The 26,156-nt window shown below is 33.1% G+C and overlaps 1 protein-coding gene across 1 annotated transcript in view; it reads left to right on the top strand.

Annotated features, from left to right (window-relative positions):
• The window catches only part of Robo2 (roundabout guidance receptor 2), a 510,793-nt gene that overhangs the window by 411,475 nt on the left and 73,162 nt on the right, over positions 1–26,156 (top strand). The window contains exons 10-16 of the mRNA XM_077795545.1: positions 797–878; positions 1,324–1,486; positions 3,111–3,277; positions 6,385–6,506; positions 16,434–16,665; positions 19,758–19,882; positions 22,207–22,378. Coding sequence (XP_077651671.1) covers positions 797–878; positions 1,324–1,486; positions 3,111–3,277; positions 6,385–6,506; positions 16,434–16,665; positions 19,758–19,882; positions 22,207–22,378 — 1,063 coding nt within the window. The remainder of the gene's footprint in view (positions 1–796; positions 879–1,323; positions 1,487–3,110; positions 3,278–6,384; positions 6,507–16,433; positions 16,666–19,757; positions 19,883–22,206; positions 22,379–26,156) is intronic.

Genomic DNA, 26,156 nt, shown 5'->3' with positions numbered 1-26,156 from the left:
TTCAAAGTATAATGAGAGAATCTTTTGGCTTAGATTTGTAAAAGAGACCTCTTTTTAAGTGTCCTTGGCTATTCTTCAATGAGTAATGAAAACATTTTCAGTCATCAATGAAATGACAGTTTTTAAAAATGTTTGAATTTTGTTAGATTATTTTTATGATCCCTTTCAACACTAACTCCATAGTCAGTATTCGTTGATTTACATATGACACAACTTTCTTTTACTGGATTCTGCACTGCTACAATTTACATAGAAGTGAATACTGAACTCCTTAAAAGAAAAAAAGACTTTTTTTCTTCTTAAAAAAATATTTTTTCTTTTTTTCATGTTTTTGAAAAGAAAGAAAGTATGGCCTCCTATTATCTCATTGATAATTTATTCCAGAGTAAATAGTTTATTTTAAACAGAAAAAAACAGAAAAGACAGCTTTTCATTTCTGATGGTGTGTAGCCTTATGATATTATGAATGAATTCTGTCCTGAGTTGTCTATATTTATCTCGGGCTCTATTATAAAATGGAATTAAGAGATTAGTATTATCAAAAATGAAAAAAGACAAATAGAATTTATCCAGTACATTTAATTGTAGAAATATAATTTTGAAAAATTTCGAATCAATGCTATGAATAACATTGTATGAATTTATTTTAATATTTCATATATATAAAATTAATGCATTATTTAGATGGGCAAATGGTACCCCTCACTTTAAAGAAAATCAAATATTTCCTGGTTGAGATTGAGTAATTATTCTGTACATTGATTACAGTTGAATTCTCTCCTTCCATGCATGCTAGATTTCTGACACTGGCACTTACACTTGTGTGGCTACAAGTTCAAGTGGGGAGACATCCTGGAGTGCAGTGCTGGATGTGACAGGTGAGCTCTTTGTGAACCATCTTAGCAGCAGAAATCTTGAGCCTCATAATGATGGTTCATTATTAAATAACAAGGTAGTGGACGATCAAAGTTTTAATTGATTGAATGTAAATCTAAGTCTTTACAATTCAATACCACTTTTTAAGCCCTCTACCAGTTCACACTCAGCATTACATTTGTGAAATTTAGTACATTTGTTCTTGAAAACTTTGTTATTTTACATCCTCTTAAGTGCAGGCAATTCTAGTGATCATGTATGAAAGTAGAGTTTGCATTTACTAATGTGTAAGAAAAGCAGATATTCACTTACATAGATGCTACTGATTAATGAAGATGAATTGTTCACCATCTAAGCCAACTTCTTTAGTACACTGTTTTCTTCTTGTAAGCATCAATGTCAACATGACTGATCAGGAACAAAGTTTTTTCTGTCTGTCTTCTACAGAATCTGGAGCAACAATCAGTAAAAATTATGATTTAAATGACCTGCCAGGACCACCATCAAAACCACAGGTCACTGATGTTACTAAGAATAGTGTTACCTTGTCCTGGCAACCAGGTACCCCTGGAACTCTTCCAGCAAGTGCATATATCATTGAAGCTTTCAGGTATGGCATGATTTCTTTTTTCTTAGTTGTGTTTTTAATTTAGCTCTTAAGTACTAAAGCCTCACCTGAGCTATCTGGCTGTGTTATGATAAGAATGGGTTCAATGGATGCATTTGAAGAATTTATCTTTTATATCAGTCTTTATTCAAGAACAGACTTTATGTTTTAATTTATAACTTAATTGTAGGGTTAAATATGCATCATCTATGTCTATATATATAGAAATATAGTCATGACACAATCACTTAGCTCATTTATTTTTCCTGACAAGTGTATGTATTTAAAATGAGAATTTGGGCATTAGAACTGGGAAGACAATACTTTAATTAGGGACAGACACATTTTTATGTTATGCAATATTTATTGAAGCATGAGACTTTGGAATATTTATGCCTAATAATTAGGATAGAACTTAATTCCAGTGTTTTTATTCTATATATTTGAATAAATCTATTAAATATGTCTGCAAGAAAATGTAAATCTAAATCAAGAAACTGATTCCATGTGGTTTTAGTGCAGAAAGGAAAAGATGTTTTCATGTATTATTTGAAATCTTATCAACTTACAGATATGAATGATAAATTAGAAAGTATTATTATAAAATTACTTTATGGGAATTTAATAGCATACTTATGCAAATGGGAAAATATACTTAATTTACTTTCATGTTCAATTTCACATCATGACATCATATATTTTGAAGGATATCCTTTGTCCTTTGTCAATATTGGGACAAATGATCACTTTCATTTTAAGCTTTTTGAATCCATATTTAAGATAATGAAAGGTACATAGTTTTCAAATTTCAAAATACTATTTTCCTACAGTTTGATAGTTTGATGCTTAAGGACATCTAAAATGAAACCTCCCTAATACCATTTTCTCTTCATTGTGAGCAAAAGTAGCATTTGACTATAGACAAAATATTTTAAAATGTCATCCATTCATCTGGCTCTAAAAGGTCTGTCTACACACACACACACACACACACACACACACACACACACATATTCAGAGATATTTTCACCAGTCTGAGATGCCAAATCACAATTCTGTGTAATGTACAATTTTTAAAAAAAATGTAACCAAGGGAAAATATTCATTACATGCTTCCTTTCTTCTTTTACAGATATGTAGTTTTAGAAGGCTCTATTATAATATTGCATGTGGAATTGATGCAAAAGAAAACACACCTTGTAACAGGAAAATATATTGGCATAATTTACTCTGTAGTCCATTTATTCTTTCTGCAGGTTAATTCTTTTCAAGGTATATATATGCATTTATGAGGACCTTACTTATTGTATAAACTTGATGTTGTGATCTTGGCCTCTGTTCCTTTTACAGGTATTCATTTAGTGGGCTGCTGTGCATTAGCAAAGGGCTGTCACATCTCCTGGGCTGAGTTTAATTTTGTTGTGCATGGCACTTCCGTTAGGTGGGCTCGGCTTTGTTGTTGAATAAACTGAATTCATCCAAATGTTTCATTTATTGGGCTGAACACTTCAAGTGTTGTGTGTATGTGTGTTTAATTTCCAGCCATTAACCTTTGTCATTGCTACCCAACTCCATTTCCAATAACTGTATGACTGTTCTTTAAATGAAATTTCTGTTCACCTTTCAGCCAATCAGTGAGCAATAGCTGGCAGACAGTGGCAAACCATGTAAAGACCACCCTTTATACTGTGAGAGGATTGCGACCCAATACAATCTACTTGTTCATGGTCCGAGCGATCAACCCTCAAGGTCTCAGTGACCCAAGCCCTATGTCAGACCCTGTGCGCACACAAGGTAATTTCAATAGCTGTAAACATGACTGGTTCTAGAGAGAAGCATCAGACGGACATTTGAGAACAAAGAGATTGCATGAGGAAAAGTATATGTATGTACACTGCTTTGTAAAATGATTCACTGGACTTTATCTAGTGAAGAAGAAAGAAGTCAGCCGTTCACCTTGCTAAAATGTTTCCTTTCTCTGGAGCTATTGGGATCTTTGCAGAGAAAAATTAAATCGGGTACATTTACATGTTAAAAGTAAATCCACTAAGCTAGGACTTTAGTATATTTACAAGAGGGAAAAAAAGATAAAATAAAATAAATAAAAATTTTTAAAAATTCTCCTTCTTTGGAAGAAATTATACACTAGCAAAAAAAGTGATATTTTAATGGATAGATGCTCAGATAGGGGTATCCAAATTACTTCAGAAATTCTATTTTTATAGTACAGTGACTGTCCTGAGAATGCAGCATCTGGATCCTCTGAGATAGTTAGAAACACAGATTTTCAGGCTCCAAGTCAAAAACACTGGGGTCAGCCAGTGTCTATCTTAATATACCCTCCAGGGGATGCTGGTGCTAAAGTTTAATGACCACAGTTATGATGTATTTTATTCAATCCAATGTTTCAAAAAGTAATTTAGTACAGAAAACAGTAAATCAAGTTTTCTTCCTGAGGCTTGTCATTCTTTTGACTAGTATAAAAACTCCTAGAATATCAAAATGTGATTTCAAAATGCAGATGTCCTTATCTCATCTTTAGTAACCTGTCTCTTCCAACTGAAAAGTCACTGGAATCTCAGATGGAATGCAGGATGCTAGATTATAGTTTCCTTTTCTACTAGTAGGTAAAGGGAATTAATACAATAGAAGTAGTGCCTTTATTATTTGCTACAAACTGCTCCCCACAGAGTTATAAGAAAGGGTTAATTATTTCTTATTTGTAAAAGGCTTTGAACAAAGATATAATTCAAAGTAGTATTTTGTGCTATGAAAAGCACTATACAGCCATAAAATATTATTATAATTACCATGTAGTTCAGTGATAGTAACTAGCATGCCATTATAACAGAGAAGGTGCCTTAAAAGAATCAAGTGAGCTAAAGTCACCACGTGACTAACGTTGCTGACATGATGACAGTCAAGAGAGGAGGGAATGCCACTCTGCTATTGTTCTCTAAGCAGTAATGTGATTAATTTTCCTTGATGATAAAGGGCCTGTAGGTAAAAAACCTGTCTCAGGAAAAAGAAAAAGCACAACAAAGAATCTTAAGACCTGAAACTAGTTATATTTTACCTTACCTAGATCCAATTGCTTTATAGGGTGTCTGAATTTAATGAGTAAATTAAATTATTGGATGCAAAATGGAAAAGATGTATAATTTTAATTCAGGAAATCCTAGTACCTAGATCATTTACACCTGTGTGGATTGCAATAGTTTTTTGTGTGCAACTGCAGTGTGAGGTAAGGAGATAACAGAATGTGGATGACTCGTGTGTGACTGAGTCTGGCAGACTGTCCAGATCATTCAATAACTATGCCAGTCACTAAATCTTGACTCATAAAATAACTCTCGGTGAAAAGGTCAAGAAAGATTAATGAAAAGTTGTTTGTGATCTGACCTGTTTCAGTTGAGAGACTATCCAGAGCAAAAGACTTATGTTCTTTTAACATATATTTAATAGGAAAACTCATGTTGTGTGTCTGAATGTCAGGATCATTTTTGATACCTCACTTTCAGTAGCTTTGCATTCTGCAACCAATAACTTTCAAAGAGCTCTTCTTTTACAAAGATTTTAAATATCAGAGAACACAGAAATTATTTTATTTCATTAAGGCTACTAAATGCTTACACAATCAACATCATAATTGAGTGTACTTATGTAGGCAAAGATTAACATTGTTCATATAAAGGGACTCCCTCCTCCCCCAATTTCAATGAGATTGTATTTTGCAGTTTGTTAAGGAAGAAACAAAGAAGGAAAATGAGGGGAAAAATCACCCAAGTATAGTTTCCAAGTATTTATGTTGCAATTTAAGTTAGTGCACTCAATTTAAATTATAGCTAAGATATGCACTTTAAAGACATTTCTGCAAGAATATGGCATGGTGGCCTGAGAAAACAGGAGGGAAAAAAAAGATGAAGAAAATAAATCATTTTAAATTGGACCTCCTTCCTTAAATAAAGTAGTTTGAATTCAACTAAACTTTGAAGTGTACCAGTTAAAGACAACTTGAAGAGTGTGAAATTCAGTGTTTGATATCAATTAAATGTCTATAACTTACCATTTTGTCTTAATGGACACAGAATATATACCATTGTATACAGTAATAGGTGAATGGTGAATAAGGAGACAACAATATACAGTTGAGTATGTCTTATTCAAAACATCACCATTCTTTCTTTTCCTCCTTTCTTAACCACCAAAAGCAGCTGCATTTCCTCTTTTTAGATATTGGAGTTCTGGCCAAAATTTATTATTTTGGAATATTTTGTCAGTATTCTAAATTTTTCAGTTACTGTGAATTTGCGGAGCTCCGTCCCCTCTCTCTTCTACTCTATTTACCTTTAATGACATAGTTTATTGTTCCAGTCTCCCAAATTTTTCTTTCCATACTCCCAGACTGAAATAGTTCAAGGGGTGGAAAAACACAACCTGAAACAAGGGATTCAACAAATTTCTAACCTTCTGTGTTCAGATATGTCTCAACTGACCACTGGGGAAAATCCTTCAATGCTCTAAAATCTACATAAAGCCAATCCTTCTAGAAAAGTCTCAGAGTATGTACTTCATTCTTTCTAAAGGATCATTCTAGTGATCTTCCACAATACTGTGTCTGCGTTTGAATGGAGATGAGGGACTTTAAATGCTCTTTCATTAAACCATTGTAATGAAGATTAATATCTTTTAACTTATGTCCTCACTTTGTGAAGTACACATACACACACACACACACACACACACACACACACACATGCTTAAATGCTCTTTGTCATGAAAGGTTTGTAATTTTTTTCCCCAAAATTAATTCTAGAAGGATAATTTGACTTTTATAAAGTAAATTAGAATTTTATTATGAATTTCTAAAAATCAGGAATTTTTATTTCATCTAACTGCAGATATCAGCCCACCAGCACAAGGAGTGGATCACAGACAAGTACAGAAGGAACTAGGGGATGTCCTTGTCCGCCTTCACACTCCAGTTGTACTGACTCCCACCACTGTTCAGGTCACATGGACGGTAAGTTGTCAAAAACTATATGAGGCTTTATGGACAGCTTTATGTGTAGTGACAAAGGCTATATGAAATGTTTTGTAATACTTTAAGGAAACCAGAAATAATAGGAAAATTCAACTAACCAAACTCAAAATGAATAATTAAAATGCTCACCTTTTAAAATTCAGGTATAATCCATGAAAATACTCAATAGATAAATGTGTAAGTGGAGTATTAGAATAAAAATATATTATGATATAAACATGACCTTTTCTATCTTCTAAATTTTTAACAGTTTTATTAAGGTATAAGTAACACGTCAAAGTGCACAACTAAATATTTTTGTTATATTTATAGAGGATTGAAATTATCATCAAAATCTAATTTTAGAACACATTTTGAAATGAAACTCTGTTCCCACTATAGGCATTCTCTGTATTATATATCTTAGCCCTGTGCAACTAGTAATTTTCTCTCTATATATAGATTTGCCTATTCTAGACTTTCTTGGGTATGGATTCATGTAATGTATGTCTTTATTGTGTGGCTTCTTTAATTTACCATAATGTATTTAATGTTCACCCATTGTGAAGTATGTGTCAGTACTTTGTTCCTTAAAATGTATTATTCTATTGTGGGATTTCATTCCCTTCTTTACCAGGATAGTGATTCCAAATAGCACTACATTGTATATCGTATTTTCTTTATCCATTTATCTACTGATGGGCCTTTGGGTTGTTTGGAATTTTAGCTATTATAAATAATGGCACCTTGAACATTTGTATGCAAGTCTTGGTGTGGACCTACATTTAATTGTTCTTGGTATACACCTAAGAATTTTTGAATAATATGGAAACTCCCCACTTAATTTTTTGATGAAGTAGCAAAATGTCTTCACAGTGATGATATCATTGTGTATTCGAAACAGCAATGTTTTAACATTCCAATTTCCTTCAAATCCATTCCAATTTTTCTTTCATCCTTGTTATCACTTATTATTCTTTCTCTTTTTTGGTTATGGCTGTTCTAGTGGGTGTATAGTAGTTTATCACTGTGATTTTGACTTGCATTTCTTTCTAGACTAATGATGTTCTTCTTTTCATGTGCTTGTTGGCATTTGTATATCTATTTAGATAAATATCTATTCAAATTCTTTGTAATTTTCTAGTTGAATTGTTTGTCTTCTTCTTAAAGACTTATTCCAGATATGTCACTTATCTGATACATGACTTGCAAATATTTCCAGCCTGTGAGTTGTTTTTTATTTTTACATTCTTTACGGTGTCATTTGAAACACAAAAGATTTTAATTCTGATGAAGTTATCTTCTGAATTTAAATAAGCCATCTTTATATTCTTTTAGGTGAATGTGATACAACAGCACAAAACATTTACACAATTTTAATCATTTGGCATGTGTGGTCAAAAAATTAAGGGAGCGTTATTTAACAATTTGATATTTTAATGAATGTTAAGAAAGCTCAAGTGTCATGCATTATTACATGTGTCAGAATATACGCTTATTTCAAATGGCAAATGTTTGTATCATATGGCAACTGCTGTAGTGAAATCAACAAATAGGATGAAAAGAAATATCAGTTGTATTTGAGAATACTGCTACTGTGTGTGCCTATTGTATGTGTGCGACTGTGTTTTGAGAGGAGTCAGAACCTATTCTCTGTACCTACTATAGTTAGCACCAACTTCTCATTTATGTCCAAATCCCTCTCCATTATAAATCCGAAAAATCCATTGAAATATACATATTGGAATGATAGAAGAGTACGTCTACTTGGAACACTCGGAGGATGTGGCAGAATTTGTTAAAGTAATGAACATTTGAGGGCATGGTTAAGAGTTTTCACTTTAATTACAATATTGTTTATTTAGACAGTACTTGTGTTTCTATTGTTGTTGTTTGATATTATGTATGTAGAAGGAAGACAAAAAGTTAAAATAATGTGTTTACTGCTCTTGGAATCTAAGTTACTTCAGAGAAAGAACTCTATCACTATTCCTACTGACTCCCTTAACTAATAGACAGGAGAATGCAAAACCAGTTATTTTTGGTCAGTTTGTGAGTAGTTATGTTTGGAATATAAAACACAATAAAGAGAAACATACTGATGTCTTCCTCATGATAATTCCATTGCACAAATCCAGTTCAACAAGCATTTTTTTGTGAATGAATTATATTCTAGATGGAGAGTAGCACCACATAAGGTGTGATTCTAGTTGCTGATACACATGAATGGTTGCAATAACAGTATTTATGCACACATTCAAATGAAAAGGAAGTGATTAATTCCATCATAGGCACCAAAAAAGACACTATTATTCTTTCCCATCCATATTGAGAAATATGGAGACATTATTGTGTAAAAAAAGGAAAAAATGAAAATAACAGTTAAGAATGTTTAGTCCATGCTCCCCTCCTCCCAACCCCACTATGAATCAGCCTCCTTATATCAGAGAAAACATTCAGCATTTGTTTTTTGGGGATTGGGTAACTTCACTTAACATTATATTCTCCAACTCCATCCATTGACCTGCAAATGCCATAATTTTATGCCCTTTTATTGCTGAGTAATATTCCAGTGTGTGTGTGTGTGTGTGTGTGTGTGTGTGTGTGTGTGTTTGTGTGTGACATTTTCTTTATCCATTCATCTACTGAAGGCCATCTAGGATTCCACAGTTTAGCTATTGTGAATTGTGCTGCTATAAACATTGATGTGGCTGTGTCCTTTTAGTATCCATGGGAGGATTAGAGGAACTCCAGATAGGGCAAAGGGGTGGCAGGGAAGGGAGGGGGCATGGGGATACAAAAGATGGTGGAATGAGGTAGACATCATTACCCTAGGTGCAGGTATGAAGACACGATTGAATGTGTGAATGTACTTTGGTGTGAATGTACTTTGTATACAACCAGAGATATGAAAAACTATGCTCTATATGTGCAATATCAACTGTAATGTATTCTATTATCATATATAGCAAATTAGAATAAAAATAAATAAAATGTTTAGTCCAATTATACACTCTATAAAAGAAAAACAACGCAGACAGGTTGAATAGTATCCCTAAACTCCCTTGTTTATTTATAGGTAAAGATAAGACTAGAAGTCCCTGAATTTGCAAATTTAAACTTTTTTTAATGTATGTAACTTTGGGGATTGAACCCAGAACCCCAAGCATGCTATGTAAGTGCTCTACTACTGACCTACACTCCAACCCCAAATTACCTGGCTTTACATATGCATTCTTATTTATTTTTTTACTTTAAAGAGAAGCTATATATAAATATTTAATTGAAAGAAATAACTTTTAATAATGAAATTTTGATATATGATTCTGGGTGACACATTTTGTTACTTCTTAAATGAAACCTCATTATTGTTCAAATGTTCTAATTTATTTGAACAAAATTGGATAATATTTTAATAAAAATATGACTAAGTTTATATTGACTGTTTAGTATTGTAGCACTCCTAATTCCATTTTGATATAATTTTGTATTGGCCTATTTTATGTTCTGCACATGACACTTTCTATTCTTCCAATCCCATGAAAGTAATGTGATTCTCCAATAATTCCAGTGGTACAGACTGCCATGATTCTATCTTTCAGTATTTTTGACTGGATACAAAACCACCCAAGCCAGGAAACAATGTGTTTTTCATAGCAGATTTTCCACCATTCTTAATAGAAAACATGTCATCTGTAAATTTTGAGGGGGTTTCTTTTTTATTGATTTTTAAAAAAATAAATGAAAGCAGAATGCATTATAATTCTTATTACATGTATACAGCACAATTTTTCATATCTCTGTTTGTATATAAAGTATATTCACACCAATCCGTGTCTCCATATATGTACTTTGGATAATGATGTCTATCACATTCCACCATCCTTGCTAATCCCCTACCGTCTCCCTTTCCCTCCCACCCCTCTGCCCTAACTAGAATTCATCTATTCCTCCCATGCTCCCCCACCCTACCCCACTATGAGTCAGCCTTTTTAGATCAGAGAAAACATTTGGCATTTGTTTTTGGGGGATTGGCTAACTTCACTTAGCATTATCTTCTCCAACACCATCCATTTACCTGAAAATGCCGTGATTCTGTTCTCTTTTATTGCCGAGTAAAATTTCATTGTGTATATTTGCCACATTTTTTTTATCCATTCATCCACTGAAGGACATCTAGGTTGGCTCCACAGTTTAGCTATTGTGAATTGTGCTGCTATAAACATTGATGTGGCTGTGACCCTGTAGTATGCTGTTTTTAAGTCTTTTGGTTATAGACCAAGGAGAGGGATAGCTGGGTCCAATGGTGGTTCCATTCCCAGATTTCTAAGGAATCTCCATACTGCTTTCCATATTGGCTGCACCAATTTGCAGTCCCACCAGCAATGTATGAGTGTACCTTTTCCCCCACATCCTCACCAATAGTTATTGTTGTTTGACTTTATAAGAGCTGCCATTCTGACTGGAGTGAGATGATATCTTAGAATAGTTTTGAATTTGCATTTCTCTAATTGCTAGAGATAATGAACTTTTTTTAATATATTTGTTGATTGATTGTATATCCTCTTCTGAGAAGTGTCTGTTCATGTCTTTGGCCCATTTGTTGATTGGGTTATTTGTTTTTTGGATGCTTACCTTTTTGAGTTCTTTATATACCCTAGAGATTAGTGCTCTATCTGATATGTGAGGGGTCAAGATTTGCTCCCAGGATGTAGGCTCTCTGTTCACTTCACAGATTGTTTCTTTTGCTGAGAGGAAACTTTTTAGTTTGATTCCATCCCATTTATTGATTCTTGGTTTTAATTCTTGCACTATAGGAGTCTTGTTAAGGAAGTTGGAGCCTAATCCCACATGATGGAGATCAGGGCCTACTTTTTCTTCTATTAGACGCAGAGTCTCTGGTTTAATTCCTAGGTCCCTGATCCACTTTGAGTTGAGTTTTGTGCATGTACAGAATAGAGGACACAGAGCCTAACCCACAAAATTACAATTATCTTATATTAGACAAAGTTGCCAAAAATACGCATTGGAGAAAAGATAGCCTCTTCAACAAATGGTGCTGGGAAAACTGGAAATTCACATGCAACAAAATGAGGGAGCTTCTTTAAGCTACTTCTAAGTGAAGAAAATATTTGGGGAAGAATCAAAGTCATCATGTTTATGAAGTTAATTGCTTTAAGATTCACTAAGTTTAAAAGAGTACATCAAATTAGATTAAAATTGCATGTCTGTATATTGGGAGTTCTTCCAGGAAAGGACCATGTCATATTTATCTCTGTAGCCCATGAAGGTTGACATTGCCAGTTTGCTTACCTGTCTCTTTCTTGGGCAGGGATTTCTGTGAGTACAGAATCCTTTTCTTTCACGTCTGTTTTTCAAAATATTCTTTTAATAACTGCCTATTAAGCAATTGAAGCAGTTGCTTTCATAGGTCTTTATATTTCTTTTGAAATATAACATATTCAATAATATCTCAGGGTATTGTCCCCCTTCGGTTTGTAGTTACACCTATGGTAAGAATGTGTTTGAAGCCAGGCATGGTGGTGCATGCCTGTAATCCCAGCAGTTTGAGAGGCTGAGGCAGGAGGGTCGCAACTTCAAAAGTGAGACCCTAAGCAACTAAGTGAGACCCTGTCTCTAAATAAAATACAAACTAGGGCAGGGAATGTGGCTCAGCGGTCAAGTGCCCCTGAGTTCAATCCTTGGCAAACCCCCACCCACACCCACCAACCACCACAAAAAAAAGAAAAAAACGTACTTGAGAGAGATAAGTTTTAGTGAAAAAAGTCTGATTGGGGGTGGGACCAATAGCGAAAGAAATTGTAATTTTGTAATATTTTAACTTGCTAAATGTGTAGGTTATTTAAATTATTACACTGTTATCATTTGAATGACAGATGTATGGGAGTTTAAGGGGAGAAATACATTCTCCAGCCAAGTGATTGGAACTGTGGGCAGCTGAGGTGATTTACCAAAGGTCCACAGGATTCAGCTATCCAAAGGACAAGACATTGTACTGAAAAATTATCCCCATACCTCACCAGTGGCTGAAGTTACAGCAACAGTAGTTAGCAATAGCTAATTTCAGAAGATCAAATTACCACTGTTTTAATGAAGATAGGCAAGATGATTAGAAAATACCTGTTCCACAAAGAAAAATAGTCACTCACTGAACAATGATTATTCCTGTGTTTGATTGTTATTGTTGCTGTTCAAGGCCAAAAGGATCACAGACCATTTGACTCCGAAAACTCTCAACACTGACATAGAAAATAATATTGTTTTGAACTCAACTAGAACCAGATCAGTTCCTTAGCAGATAAACCCATCAAAGAAAACTCACTTTGAATTGTATATTTAAATGGATGTTTTTGTTTTTGTTTTATTGAACAAGTAGCTATTAAACATCTTGAATGGTTCAATAACAACACTGATTTGAAAGCCCACATATTCCACTTCTTTTTAGTACATCCCTTCTTTAGCAAAGCTCCTTAACATTACACATCTGTACAGTTTACAGTGTTTTTACTGAAATTAGACATCTGATTATTTTTGCACCCTTGAGCTGAGGGTATTATCGAACAAAATAAGTATAGGAAGGCTCAGAAAACTTAAAAGACTAAACTCTGTTTGAAATCAAGGTCTTATACTGGAAGTCTGAAGTTTTCTTTTTCATTTCACTTCTTCCTTAACACAATTCTTTTTAATACATGTTTCAAAATACAGTGGTATTTTTTTAAATCATATAAACCTATAAATTTGTGGCCAGACTCTGATTGCAATCAACTCTAAGAGCACATTTTTCTTCTCCTCAGAATGTTAATAAAACTAGTGACAAGCGTATGGTTTAACTTGAAAATGATTACCTGTCAAAATGAGCACCACACGTTAGTGGTGTAGAACACACATCCAATAAAAGCCAGCCTATTTGTTTAAATGGTAATGCTCAGCATTTTCATTTTTGCTTCCACCTGTAACAACAAATTTCCTCTCCCCCCAAATGCCTGGCAACTGCACAAACTGAAGTTAAACCACGTGGCTATTAAGTAGGCCATTACTATCTACGGGTTGGAGAGGGTGCCCACTGAAGTGAGCAAGGCGATGTGGGGTAGTAAACATTAGCTTCATAAAGTCCCTAAAACACTTAATTAATGAAAACCAAACATGGATAAAACCAATTTACCCTGATTTACAGACTCCCTTCATCTGGAAACAGCTGCTTAATGTTCTTCTTAAAAACACAGCTTGCTTCTTTCAGTATTAACAAGCTATTATTGTGAGTTATGTCTTTCTTTCAGTATATAAATTCACTTAAAGCCAACACAGAGAAGTTTATAAAATGTAAGCTTGATGTTGTTTTAACATATGCTGCAAGGGTTTTTTTTTTTTTTCTTGTTTTTTTTTTTTTTTTTTTAAACTTTGACAGTTTTGATGAAAAGCATCACTCTTTGACTCTTGTAAATTTAACTTTTTGCTTCTTGGTTGCCTTATTTTATGATGTCAGAATGATTCCTGCTTTTCAAAAAAATATGTCAGTCATTATGAACACAAACTGGTAACATGGATGAGGACGCAGAGACCACGAGCTTCTATGTTAGACCTGGGCTTCCCCTTTTCCTCTTTTAAATTTCTTTCTTTCTTTCTTTCTTTCTTTCTTTCTTTCTTTCTTTCTTTCTTTCTTTCTTTCTTTCTTTCTTTCTTTCTTCCTTCCTTCCTTCCTTCCTTCCTTCCTTCCTTCCTTCCTTCCTTCCTTTCTTTGCTTAAATGGGATTTTACACATTTACTAAAATGTCATTTTAATGAATTATTTATTTATTTTCATTGGTTTCTTTTAGTTATACATGTCAGTAGAATTCATTTTCATATAATACTAAAGCATAGAATATATTATACTCCAGAGGATGTACTTACTATATGGTGAGATTCACCGTGGTATATTCACGTATGTCCATAGGAAAGTTTTGTCAGATTCATTCCACTCTCTTTCCTTTTCCCATCCTTCCTCCCTTCCCTTCAATCCCCATTGTCTGCTCCACTGAATTTCTATCCCCCACCCCCTGATTGTGGTTTAGCTTCCACATATTATTATTAAGAGTGTTTAATAATAGTAATGTTTTCAGTAAAAACATTCCACCTTTGGTATCTGGAACTGGTGTCTTTTACTTAGCGTGATAGTCTACAGATCCATCCATTTACTGACAGGCAAATATCGTAAGTCATTCTTGATATAATCTTCTACAAGTGTAGCCGTAATTCCAGAAAAATCTTTGAGGGTTAGAAAGTTGTCAGATGGGTGAAGAAATTTATATTTGTTGAGACTCATCTGAAAGGCTGGAATTAGCTGTATATAGATACACACACACTCAGACCCATCAACTTCATAGAGATTTCTAGCTTGGACATTCTGAACATGGAAAAAAAATTATTCCATTGTTTTGATTAAAGTTCTGCATTTTTATTATTTGAAAACTAATAGCTTAATATTCATTGATTTGCTGACTTCCCTTAACAAACAAGACAATGATGAAGCTAAATAAGAGGTGTTAGAAGTTAATTCATGAAAAAAACATTTTTTGTTCATAACAAGCTGACAATTGAATAAAGAATTTTTTTAAGAGTTAACATACCCATTTCCATCATCACCTTCTCTCTTTTTTCTTTCTTCATAACCATTCTGAAATGAGGTGATTTTATTTCTCTCCATTAATCTTTACTTTTGATTTGAAAGTAAAATATATCAAGCTTAAAGCTTCTTAGTATATGAATATTAAACTATAATATGAGATATTAATTGGAGAAGTTACCATTGCCGTTTATGCTTCAATACAGCATCTTAAGAAATAGGACAGGAGCAAAAACTCTTTAAAAATAAAGAAAAAAACCTAAAATTCCTTTCCCTACAAATGAAGAAACTCTGAGATGCCTGTGAAGAGTGCTTAATAAATGTATAAAGGGAGCATGTTTATTTTTCTACTTGCACTTATATTGTTTGATTTTCATGTAATTATCATGAGACTGAACAAAAATACATATAAAAATACATATGAAAAGTTCTATTTGATTTAAATTTTAAATAAAAAATCTCAGATCATTATTAAAAATAGCTATTGTCCCTTAAGTAAATGAAAACGTAAGAGAGTTCGATTGTGTACAGAGCAGGCCCACTGAAAGAATAAGAAGTTACTGAATTAACAAAAACTTTTTCATGGAATATTTGGTAATGGGTATAAGCTTTCATATGCATTTAAAACATTAACAGCTGAAATCTCTTTTATATGCTCTCTCTTAGCCACAGGGTGGTTACACATTTGTTCCCACTTTCCTTTCCTCTGGTAAACTATTCTTATTGCAGATGGCAAATCGTCTGACTCTTGTCCGGAAACTACCTCCCCTTCCCAACTCATTGAACTTCTCCTGCTCTTATTTCCTGGTGCCTGTCATTCATTACATTTATTTCTGATATGTGCTGTAACTGAACTTGGCCATAGTAGGCATGATAATGCCTACCTTCCACCTGGACTCAAAGTACCATGAGGCCAAGAGTTGGCTCTACCAACTTTTTCCATTTTATTCCCAGCTCTTAGAAGAATTCCTGGCAGCTACTAGTAAGAACTCAAAAATGTCTAAGGAGCAGACAAGTGATGAGAATGGAAATCCCTGAAAAATACCACATCACATATAAAACCATAAGTATGGGCGTTGAATGCAAGAGAGTTGTCCTACTCTTTATTTTGGAGATAATGTTGCGGGCAATGTGAATGTGGGATTGGAAGAGGTTATTGGAAGCAGGGAGATGAGTTAGAAAGCCCTGGTCTCACTGAGATGATAAGTGTGTGGATTGAACTGGGACAGAGAAGAGAGGATAGGTCTCTTGTGAATCTGGCACACCTCCCTTCAGGTTCAGAGGGTCTTTGATGTGTTTTCCAGGTTGACCGCCAGCCTCAGTTTATTCAAGGCTACCGAGTAATGTATCGTCAGACTTCAGGCCTACAAGCCACCTCCTCATGGCAGAATTTAGATGCCAAAGTCCCAACTGAACGAAGTGCTGTCTTAGTCAATCTGAAAAAAGGAGTCACTTATGAAATTAAAGTCCGACCGTATTTTAATGAGTTCCAAGGAATGGATAGTGAATCTAAAACAGTCCGTACTACTGAAGAAGGTGAGTATCCCAATTTGTAATGTAAACCAAACTTATACTATGAATAAACCAATTTCTCTTACAGTTCTATTTTAGTATATTCCTTAGGAAACTAGACAGAACATTTAAAGATATATGGGCTGGGGTTGTAGTTCAGTGGTAGAACACTTGCCTAGCATGTGAGGCACTGGGTTGAATCCTCAGCACAACATATAAATAAATAAAACAAAGGTCCATTGAAAACTAAAAAGTTATTTAAAAATAGAAAAATATATAGCAGGCACTGTCATTTTTCTCTTTGTATTAGGAGAATTGTACAGAATCTGACAAAAATGAATATAAAAATATAAATAGATTCTGAATTTAAATTCTTCTTAAACATTTGCCCCAAGTTTTATATGTTTCTGTGCCCTGGAATTTGATTGTAACATATTTCCATATATTTATGTGGGTGCACTTCATAGGGACAGACTATAGAAAATACAAGATCACAGGTTATTCACAGTGACTACTCCTTTTTAAATGTAGTACAAGGTGATATTTTCTTTTCTCAGCTATTTTCTACTGTGGGCATTGCCAGTCTAAAACATAAGTTCTGATTTGGATGGTTACTTTCATGTTTGTAATACCTTTCTTCTTAGGAAAGTTCTTGCCTTCTCTCTAGTTTTGAAAATTTTTTACCCACAGATACTTTAAAGTCAATATATGATGGACCAAAGATTGATATAGGTTTCAACTAGTCCATTTATAAAGTCTCCTTCAGTAAGCCAGAGACTTATAATGAATATTGCTATTAAAATAAAAACGTGGGATGACAAAACAAATCCCCCCTTTTGTTTTTATACTAATTTTATGTGCACCAATCCTAATAAAAACCTTTTGTCTAAATGTACTTCATGCAAAAAGATATTTTAAAAAAGGCTTTAAGAAAATGTATATCGTTTGCATATACTGACAGGTATGCCTGACCAAAGAAATTTTATAAAATATAAATTCTCTATAATATAATACACAGCAAAAATAGAATGTCCACATTAGTTTACAGTGTGATCCACAGGCATGGGCAGAAAGCCTTATTTTAAAGGCACATTTGGTTCACTTTTAGGATACGAAAAGAAAATGCAAGATTGATAAAAATTGGTAATATTTTCTCCAGCATTAAATTTTACCATATCTTGCAAGTGTAGTACTAATGAGCAGGGTGGATAACTCCAATACAGAAGATCATGTTGGAATCCTCCCTCCAAAAGTCAGTTTCACTGCAGTTAGGCTTTTCCTCTGGCCTAGACATTTGTCACCATTCAGTGTACATTCAGCTCTGATTTCTGTGGCCTTGTGAAAGTAACAAATGGAACTCAGCTGGGCTATGTCTGGGAATGATGAGCAGCGATTTGGGTTCTTTCACATCTGTACAAAGAAGCTGAGTACCAGAATAATTGACCTGTCAGGAAGCAGGCCTGGTGTTCTTGCCAAGCCAGCAGCGAGGAGAATGAAAAGCCAGTTTCAAAAGTGTTATTTTTCAGTGAAGTCTACTTAATAACTACAAGGCTGGTAGAAAAGTGGTCAGATTGATGTCATCATACCCCATTTTACAGCAATATTGTCACATAGAGGAATAGGAAATGACCAATATTGTATTATCACATGTCTGTGTACATCCTATATCTCAATGTAAATATGATCATTCCTCATTGAAATTTATGTCCTGACAAGTTTGCCAAACATGGGAAAAACCTTATCAATGGGTCTTTAAAATATCTTTTAGATACGATTTTTAAGGGACTAAACTGCAGAATATAAAAGCATTGATGATTTTATATTAAAAATCCTTTAATGTCATAAAATTCCTTGTTTTCTAGTTATCAGAGAATTTTTATGTAGAATCCTTATTATGCTTTCTCTACATTTGGTTTAAATTCAGAGATTCACTGAAAATAAATGAGTTTTTTTTCTGCAAAATTAATATTTCTTAACTCTCAGATGCACTGTATGGAATATGCTTAGTCTAAATTCAGGAAAACCTTCTTGCTTCCTATTTCTCAGTACAGTGGTAATTAGTTATAGGAGAAACTATAAAGGAAGAGAATTATTGTTGGAAATCAAAATCTGACTATTTCACATTTGACCCAACATGAACCTGTTTTCATATTTATCATCATACTCCCTTGCCCATCCATATAAAATCAGTTTTAAATCTTAAATTACGGGTTAGTTTATGAGAGTCAATTATTGTTCCCAGTGTGAAAGGATTGTTTTTCTTTGTTGGTGAAATTTATATCAGTGTTTCAGTTTTTATTTACTAAACACAATCGAAAACAATATTTTTAAAAAGACTGTCAATAATGCTTCAGAAATAACACCTGATAAAATTTTGAGATATATTCTCTCAAAATAATTTTGGTTGGAAGCTATGGTTTTATTTTTCAGAAACATGGTCTATTAGAATTGAAATGATCAAATTCTAAAAACAGATGTATCTGGTTCAAATAGTAACTTACCCTTTAACTTTTTTTTTTTTTTTTTTTTTTTGTGAGGGAGTTCCAGGAATTTAACTCGGGACACTCAACCACTAAGTCATATCCCCAGCCTTGCTTTGTATTTTACTTAGAAACTGGATCTCACTGAGTTGCTTAGTGCCTGGCTTTTGCTGGGGCTAGCTTTGAACTTTTGATCCCCCTGCCTTAGACTCCCAAGCTGCTGCGATTACTGGCATGTGCCACCAAGCCTGGCTTCATTTGACTGTGATAAATTTCATACAGTAGATCATTTCCTTTTCTGTGAAATTAAGAGATGCTTCTACCCACTGAGGTTATGGTGATAATGAAAATTGACATTTTGGTACTGGGCATATAAAAACCACTCATTAGCATGTTAGCTGTTAAATTTATTATTTAGTGCATGTTTTCCCACCTGTTGTATTTGTTTTAATTTTTTCATTGAGTTTAATGGCTTAATTCTCAAAAAAAATTGTCACTGTTAAATGCTATATACAAATTTAGAACTACTGGAAGCCAGAATGTCATTTGTCTTGCCTTTCTATTCATATTTTGTAAGCAGTACTAATGTACACTGAGACTCAAAGTCTGCATTTATTCTAATTACTCCCTCTGCAGCCCCAAGTGCCCCTCCACAATCTGTCACTGTGCTGACAGTCGGAAGCCACAATAGCACAAGCATTAGTGTTTCCTGGGATCCTCCTCCTCCAGATCACCAGAATGGAATAATCCAAGAGTACAAGGTAGGGCCTGCATGAAGAAGGAGGGTTTATGGAGAGTTTTTTGGAGAAAGTTCAGTGCATATGAGAAAGAGACAGCTCTAAATATTCTCTTTTTCGTTTAAAGTGTGAAGTGATTATACCTTTGTATGACAGGTAAGGAAACAAATGCATCGGGAATCACAACTTAACTTTAAGATGACAGACACACAACTGAGTTGAGCAAAAAACCTACAACAGAGGAATGATTTTCTATATGGTATGATTCAGAAACCAAGGATTTAAAGGGATGGGGATAGATGTAGGTAGTAAAGATGTCATCCCAGAAATTGCCTGCATGATTAATATTAAATTCTGTGTAAGGGACTTAGGGCAGCTGTTTTAAAACTGGTTCTCAAGAAATGGAGAGAGATTTTGGATTTAGAGGGGATAGTGTAGGGACAGAAGATGGCAACACCAACTTGTACTCTATATTCTGCTTTATTTATTTATTAAGATTTTGAAAGATATTTCCCTTGGGGTTGGGGGGAAGGTGATCATTAAAACAACAAATTTAAAAAAAACTTAAAAAAAGGTTTGTCTCTTTTATTAATTGGTAAATTTGTTGTTATTTAGAAAGAGTATCTGTTGTTTTATCCTCATCCTTGATGTTTAAGACACAGGCCATGTCTAAGGATTCAAAATAAAATTTTGCCTAACTGATATGATTAAACCATGGATGAGTATAAAACTTCTTACTAAACTTTGTAAAATTTGAAAACTATGTTGCTATTAGGAAATATTTCCAGAATTCTGAAAACAACTTATACAATAAAAATAATATAATAAAGAACACCTCACTTTACTTCAGAAATCCATAGTTGGTATGTGAAATAAAGTTGAAATAGTTCACTCAAAAGATTGCTGATTGAATTTTATCTCTAAAAATATCCTACATTTTAAATAGAACTGTATTAAATTGAAGGTCAACTTGGAAGCACATTAATGGACTAAAGCATAAGGTTTTATTTTAGAATGATTACCATCACATTATCAGCAAACGTTCTAAAGAAGTATAAGAATAAATGCCTTCATAATAGGATAGTTTTGTATATTCTCAAGTTTTAAAATATTAGAACATTCTTTGAACACTAGATAATTAATCACTATGGTGTATATATGTGTGTGTGCATGTCTATGATTTAATTCAGTGAGGAATTTGCTTTAGGACCATCTAGGTCTGAATACCCTAAATTTAATTTCAATTAAATTTTGATAAATTTATTTACAACATGATGAATGTTTTTCATAAATTATAAAATTTTCCACTCATTATAAATCTGTCATATTTTGTTAGCAAATTGTATACATAGATGAGGGATAAATATTCTTTTGTTAGGAACACAGATGTCAGATATAAATATGGACAGGATGCACAAGAATTATTTTGCTAAGAAAATTCAGGGACTTACCTGTTTCAGAAACAAACCTTATGTATTCCTACACATTCATCTACATGCAGATTATGAAGTATAATATGAATTAAAATAAAGATATGCAGCAGAATTATTTTACAACCATTTTTCAAGTACAGTTTTTCATATCCCTAAAGAAAACATGCTCTAAAGTATGATTTCTTCTTGGAGTAAAGACCTAGGTGCTTTAACATCAGTGTCTAGAATCTTATAACCATTTTATTTTTTTGTGTTTCTATGTGTCTCTGTGTGTGTATGTGTGTATGTATTCATCAATATAAAGATTTATTAGTGTCAATGTAAATATTGGCTTTAATCTCATTTTAGTCAATACCTATAACTTAGGTCAATTAATCTCACTAACTACTTCTGTGTAAGTTAATATTTTCTTAAATGAAATATAAATTACTTAGATGTACACCTATATGCCTTAGACATTATAATTCATAACCATCATATTTTAAATAAGTTAAATGCACAATAAATTTTGATAAATTAAGTGGAAAAAAGTATGTGTTTTAATGTGTACCAAAATGCTATTTCCAACTAAAGACCATTTTCTAGATAGGTGTTAAAGGAATTATTGTTCGCTACAGATTATTTATCAGAATTCCTTGATGATAGATATATATATATATATATATATATATATATATATATATATATATATATAGTTGAATGTGGGATAGTTTTATTTTCTTTTATTGTTCTTCCTTTAATTCACACATATACATAAAATGCAGGAGTTGGACTTTGGGAAATGTCATTCACAAACATTTCTGTGAGACCAGAAAATAGATTGGTCACAATTAAAAATATTTAATCAATTATAGTCATTTAGTTACCACAAATGGGATTTTCATATTTATGTGTTTTCACTTTCCCTTTGTGTAGATCTGGTGTCTGGGAAATGAAACACGATTCCATATCAACAAAACTGTGGACGCAGCCATTCGGTCTGTAATAATTGGTGGATTATTCCCAGGTATTCAATACCGGGTAGAGGTTGCGGCTAGTACCAGCGCCGGGGTTGGAGTAAAAAGTGAACCACAGCCAATAATAATCGGTGAGTATTGATGTAGGTGCTAAGTACTTCAGCATTAGTCAACTGACAACAAGGTAGATTGGTTTCAATCTACATCTTAACCTTGGATATGATATGAACATACCATATGGGCAAATGACTGAGTAGGATTTCCTACAAAAATGATATAAGTTCTTGTACTCTTAAGACGTCCACCAGCCTCTTGAATCTATAATCATTATGAGTTTAAAAGATGAAAGGTATTTGAAAATTATTTTTAATTAGCTTCATTTGTAATTTTGGTGTCACTGAAATATTAAGTAACTGAAAGGAGTGCATCATGTCTCAAATCTACATGGTTCTTAGCCAGAAAAATGTCAAAAATTAACCAGAACCAGGCCAAAGAAACTTAGTAATCCAAATATACTATCCCAAAGAAATTCGTGTTAAATCTGCTTCCATCATTGCATGGAACTCTTCTCTATCAACATAGATTATATTTGTCTGCTCTTGAAGTGTATATAAATGGGATCATGCAGAATATGATATGTTATGTCTGTTTTTTTTTCACGAAGCAGTTTTTTGGTGATTCAACCGTGTATGTATTATGCAATTCACATGTTTTGCTGCTGAGCAGGATTCAGTTCTATGAATAAGCTGTGTTTTGTTTATCTGCTTTTCTCTTGGGAGAATGAACATTTTTCTGTAAGCCTTTACAAGGACACATGTTTTCGTTTCTTTTGGAGAAACACCTAGGAGAGGAATTTGTGGGTAATAGGGCTTTATAGTTTTGACTTTATAAGGAACTGCTAAACAGTTTCCACAATTTCAAATTTTAAAATTTAATACTCCCAGCAGCAAGGACAATGACTGTCAGTTTCTCAGCATTAACACCAACATCTGATGTTGCCAGCCCAAATTTAGCATTCAAGTGTATGTAAAACAGTAACATCCTTGTGATTTTACCTTGAATTTTCTTTAATGACTAATGATCTCAAGCAACTTTATATGTGCTTCCTAGCTGTTCACATATTTTGTTTTGTAATTTTTCCAGGTCTTTGCCTCTTTAAACTTGGATTGTTTCTTGCTACTCCTTGGGGAGAGTTGTTTTTAAATTCTAGAGATAGATAGATAGATAGATAGATAGATAGATAGATAGATAGATAGACACACAAAAACATATATCTCACAAATATTTTCTCCTAATCCATGACTTCATATTTATTTTCTTAATTTATTTTGATGAACAAAAGTCTTAAATTTTAATGAAGTACAACTTATCATATTTTTTCATATTTATTGTTCCTAAGAAATTGTGTTCTACTTCTTGATATTGACGACATTATCTCATACTTCTTCTAGAGGCCTTATAATTTTAGCTTTCATACATAGGTCTGTAATTCAATTTAAGGTAATTACATGTGGTTCAAGGATTAATGTTTATGTATGCATATCAAATTGTATAGGCACACTGAAAAGACTTGTTTTCCTCCAATTAACCACATACACATGGATCCATTCCTGGGTTCCTTATGTTTATAATGTTTATATGGCAATTATACTGTCTTGATTACTGTATCTTATAGTAACTCTTGAAACCAGGTAATGTGAATACTGCCCATTATCTTCTGCAGAATTGTTTTGGCTGATAATAGGTCTTCTACCTTTCCATATACTTTTCAAATTAATGTCAATTTCTGCAACATGTTGAAAGTGTGATTGAAGTGCAATGAATCTATCCATCAAAATTGGGTAAACACTTTACTCATGATTTTTTCTGTTCAGGACATGATATACTTCTTCATTATAGACATCTTCAATACTATTTCAGAATATTTTGTAGTTTTCTATGTATGGATGAACTTACATGTTTTGTTAAAATATTTTGTGTGTACTTAAAGATTTGTTTTACTATGATAAATGGAATTTTGAAATTTCCTTTTGTTTTACATTATACATACAGTAAACTTTTATATTGCCATTCTATCTTGTGGCCTTACTAACATCTCTTGTTCATTTTAATAGTTGTGAAATGCCTTTTTTGAGTTTATTAAAATGACCATTTTTTTTGGGGGGGGGGGTTGGTTTATTTTGTTTTAAGGTGGGCGGTAGTTGTTGACATGGTCAATTCTAATGAATGGTTTTCAAATGTAAATCAACTTTGCATTCCTGGGATAAATTCCACTTGGTCAGGATTGTCCTCTATATGGATGTTTCTGGATGTCATTTACTGACATTTTGTAAAGAATCTTGCACTTATAATTAATTTGTCAAGTTTTGGAATCAGAGCATCTGGCTTTATAAAATGGGTAGGAAGTATTTCTTCCTCCTCTTTATTCCTCAGGAATTTTTGGAGAGTTTTTTCATTATATCTTCCATTAATATTTGCTAAAAATCACTGATGATATCCATTCTTAGAAGTTTAATTTTGATTTTTTTAAATTCAATGAATGTAGATCTGTTTAGCATTTTTTTTAACTTTTTCCTTGTATTGGCTGTGGTAAGTAGATTTTTAGTTTTGGCCCAAAAATGAACTAATTCATCTAAGTTATTGAATTTATTAGCATGTGATTAGTTGTATTTCCTTAAGATCTTTGTCATGTCTGCAGAATATGTCGTAATTATGTTAGCTTTTCTTCATTGTGACAAATACCTGAGAAAATAAACTTAGAGAAGGAAAGATTTATTTTGACTCATGGTTTCAGGGGTTTCTGTCCAAGATCAGCCAGTCCATTGCTTTGGGCCTGACTTGATCATGGCAAAATGGGCATGTCAGAGCAAAGTTACTCATGTTGGCCCAAAAGCAGAGAAAGAGGAAGGGGCTACAGATGGAATATAGTCTCCAAAGTCATGTCCTATGGAAGCATTCCTTACAACTAGGCTGTATATCTCACATACATTTTCTCCTAATCTATGAATTTTCTTAATTTGAAAAGTATATGGAAACGTAGAAGGCCTATTATCAGCCAAAACAATTTCAACCTCCTCCCTAGAATGTCATCAAATTATTAATTTACCAAGAAGATCAGAGCCTTATGATCTAATCACTTCCCCAAAACCTCACTTCTGAACATTACTGCATTAGGGACCAACACATGAGCCTTTGGGAGACATTCCTGATCCAAAACATAACAGTAGCATCTTTCTTTTCTTCATAAATACTAAGAATTTGTGTGTACTTTTCTGCCTATTTTTTGTACCCCTTTGTGACTGCCTCTCTCTCTCTCCCCACACACAGTTATTACTATTAGTCTTTTTAAAATATACTTTTTAGTTGTTGATAGACATTTTAGTTAATTAATTAATCAATTTATTCTTTTATTTATGTATTTATTTATTTATATGCAGTGCCTCCCACATGCTAAGCAAACGCTCTACCACTAAGCTACAACTCTAAACCTTATTCAATCTTCATAATGATTTAGGAATTTTAATGATATTTTAAAATTACAAACATTTGACTTTTTCGGTTTTGTTTTCTAATTAATTGTTTTTTGCTATTTCATCTACTTTTATTTTGCTTCTTAAGACCAATAATTATTTAATTTTGGGGACATTTTTGGTTTTCTGATATGAATATTTTAAAGTTTTACTTTATTTTGAAACACTTCTTCAGCTAAATATTACCAATTTTGATATACTGTTTCCATTTATTATGGAGTATAAAATTTTTCATTTTTTTATATATTTTTGTTCTTTTACTGAGGTAATTTGGAAATACATTGTATAATATACAAATGTTTGGGGAATTTTCCAGATATATTTTTGTTCACTGACTTCTAATGTAATTCCTTTAAGGACAGAGAATGTACTTTGTGTG

The sequence above is a fragment of the Urocitellus parryii genome, chromosome 2, assembly GCF_045843805.1.
Source record: "Urocitellus parryii isolate mUroPar1 chromosome 2, mUroPar1.hap1, whole genome shotgun sequence".
NCBI classification, from domain to species: Eukaryota; Metazoa; Chordata; class Mammalia; order Rodentia; family Sciuridae; genus Urocitellus; species Urocitellus parryii.
This window is presented reverse-complemented; position numbering and strand designations above follow the sequence as displayed.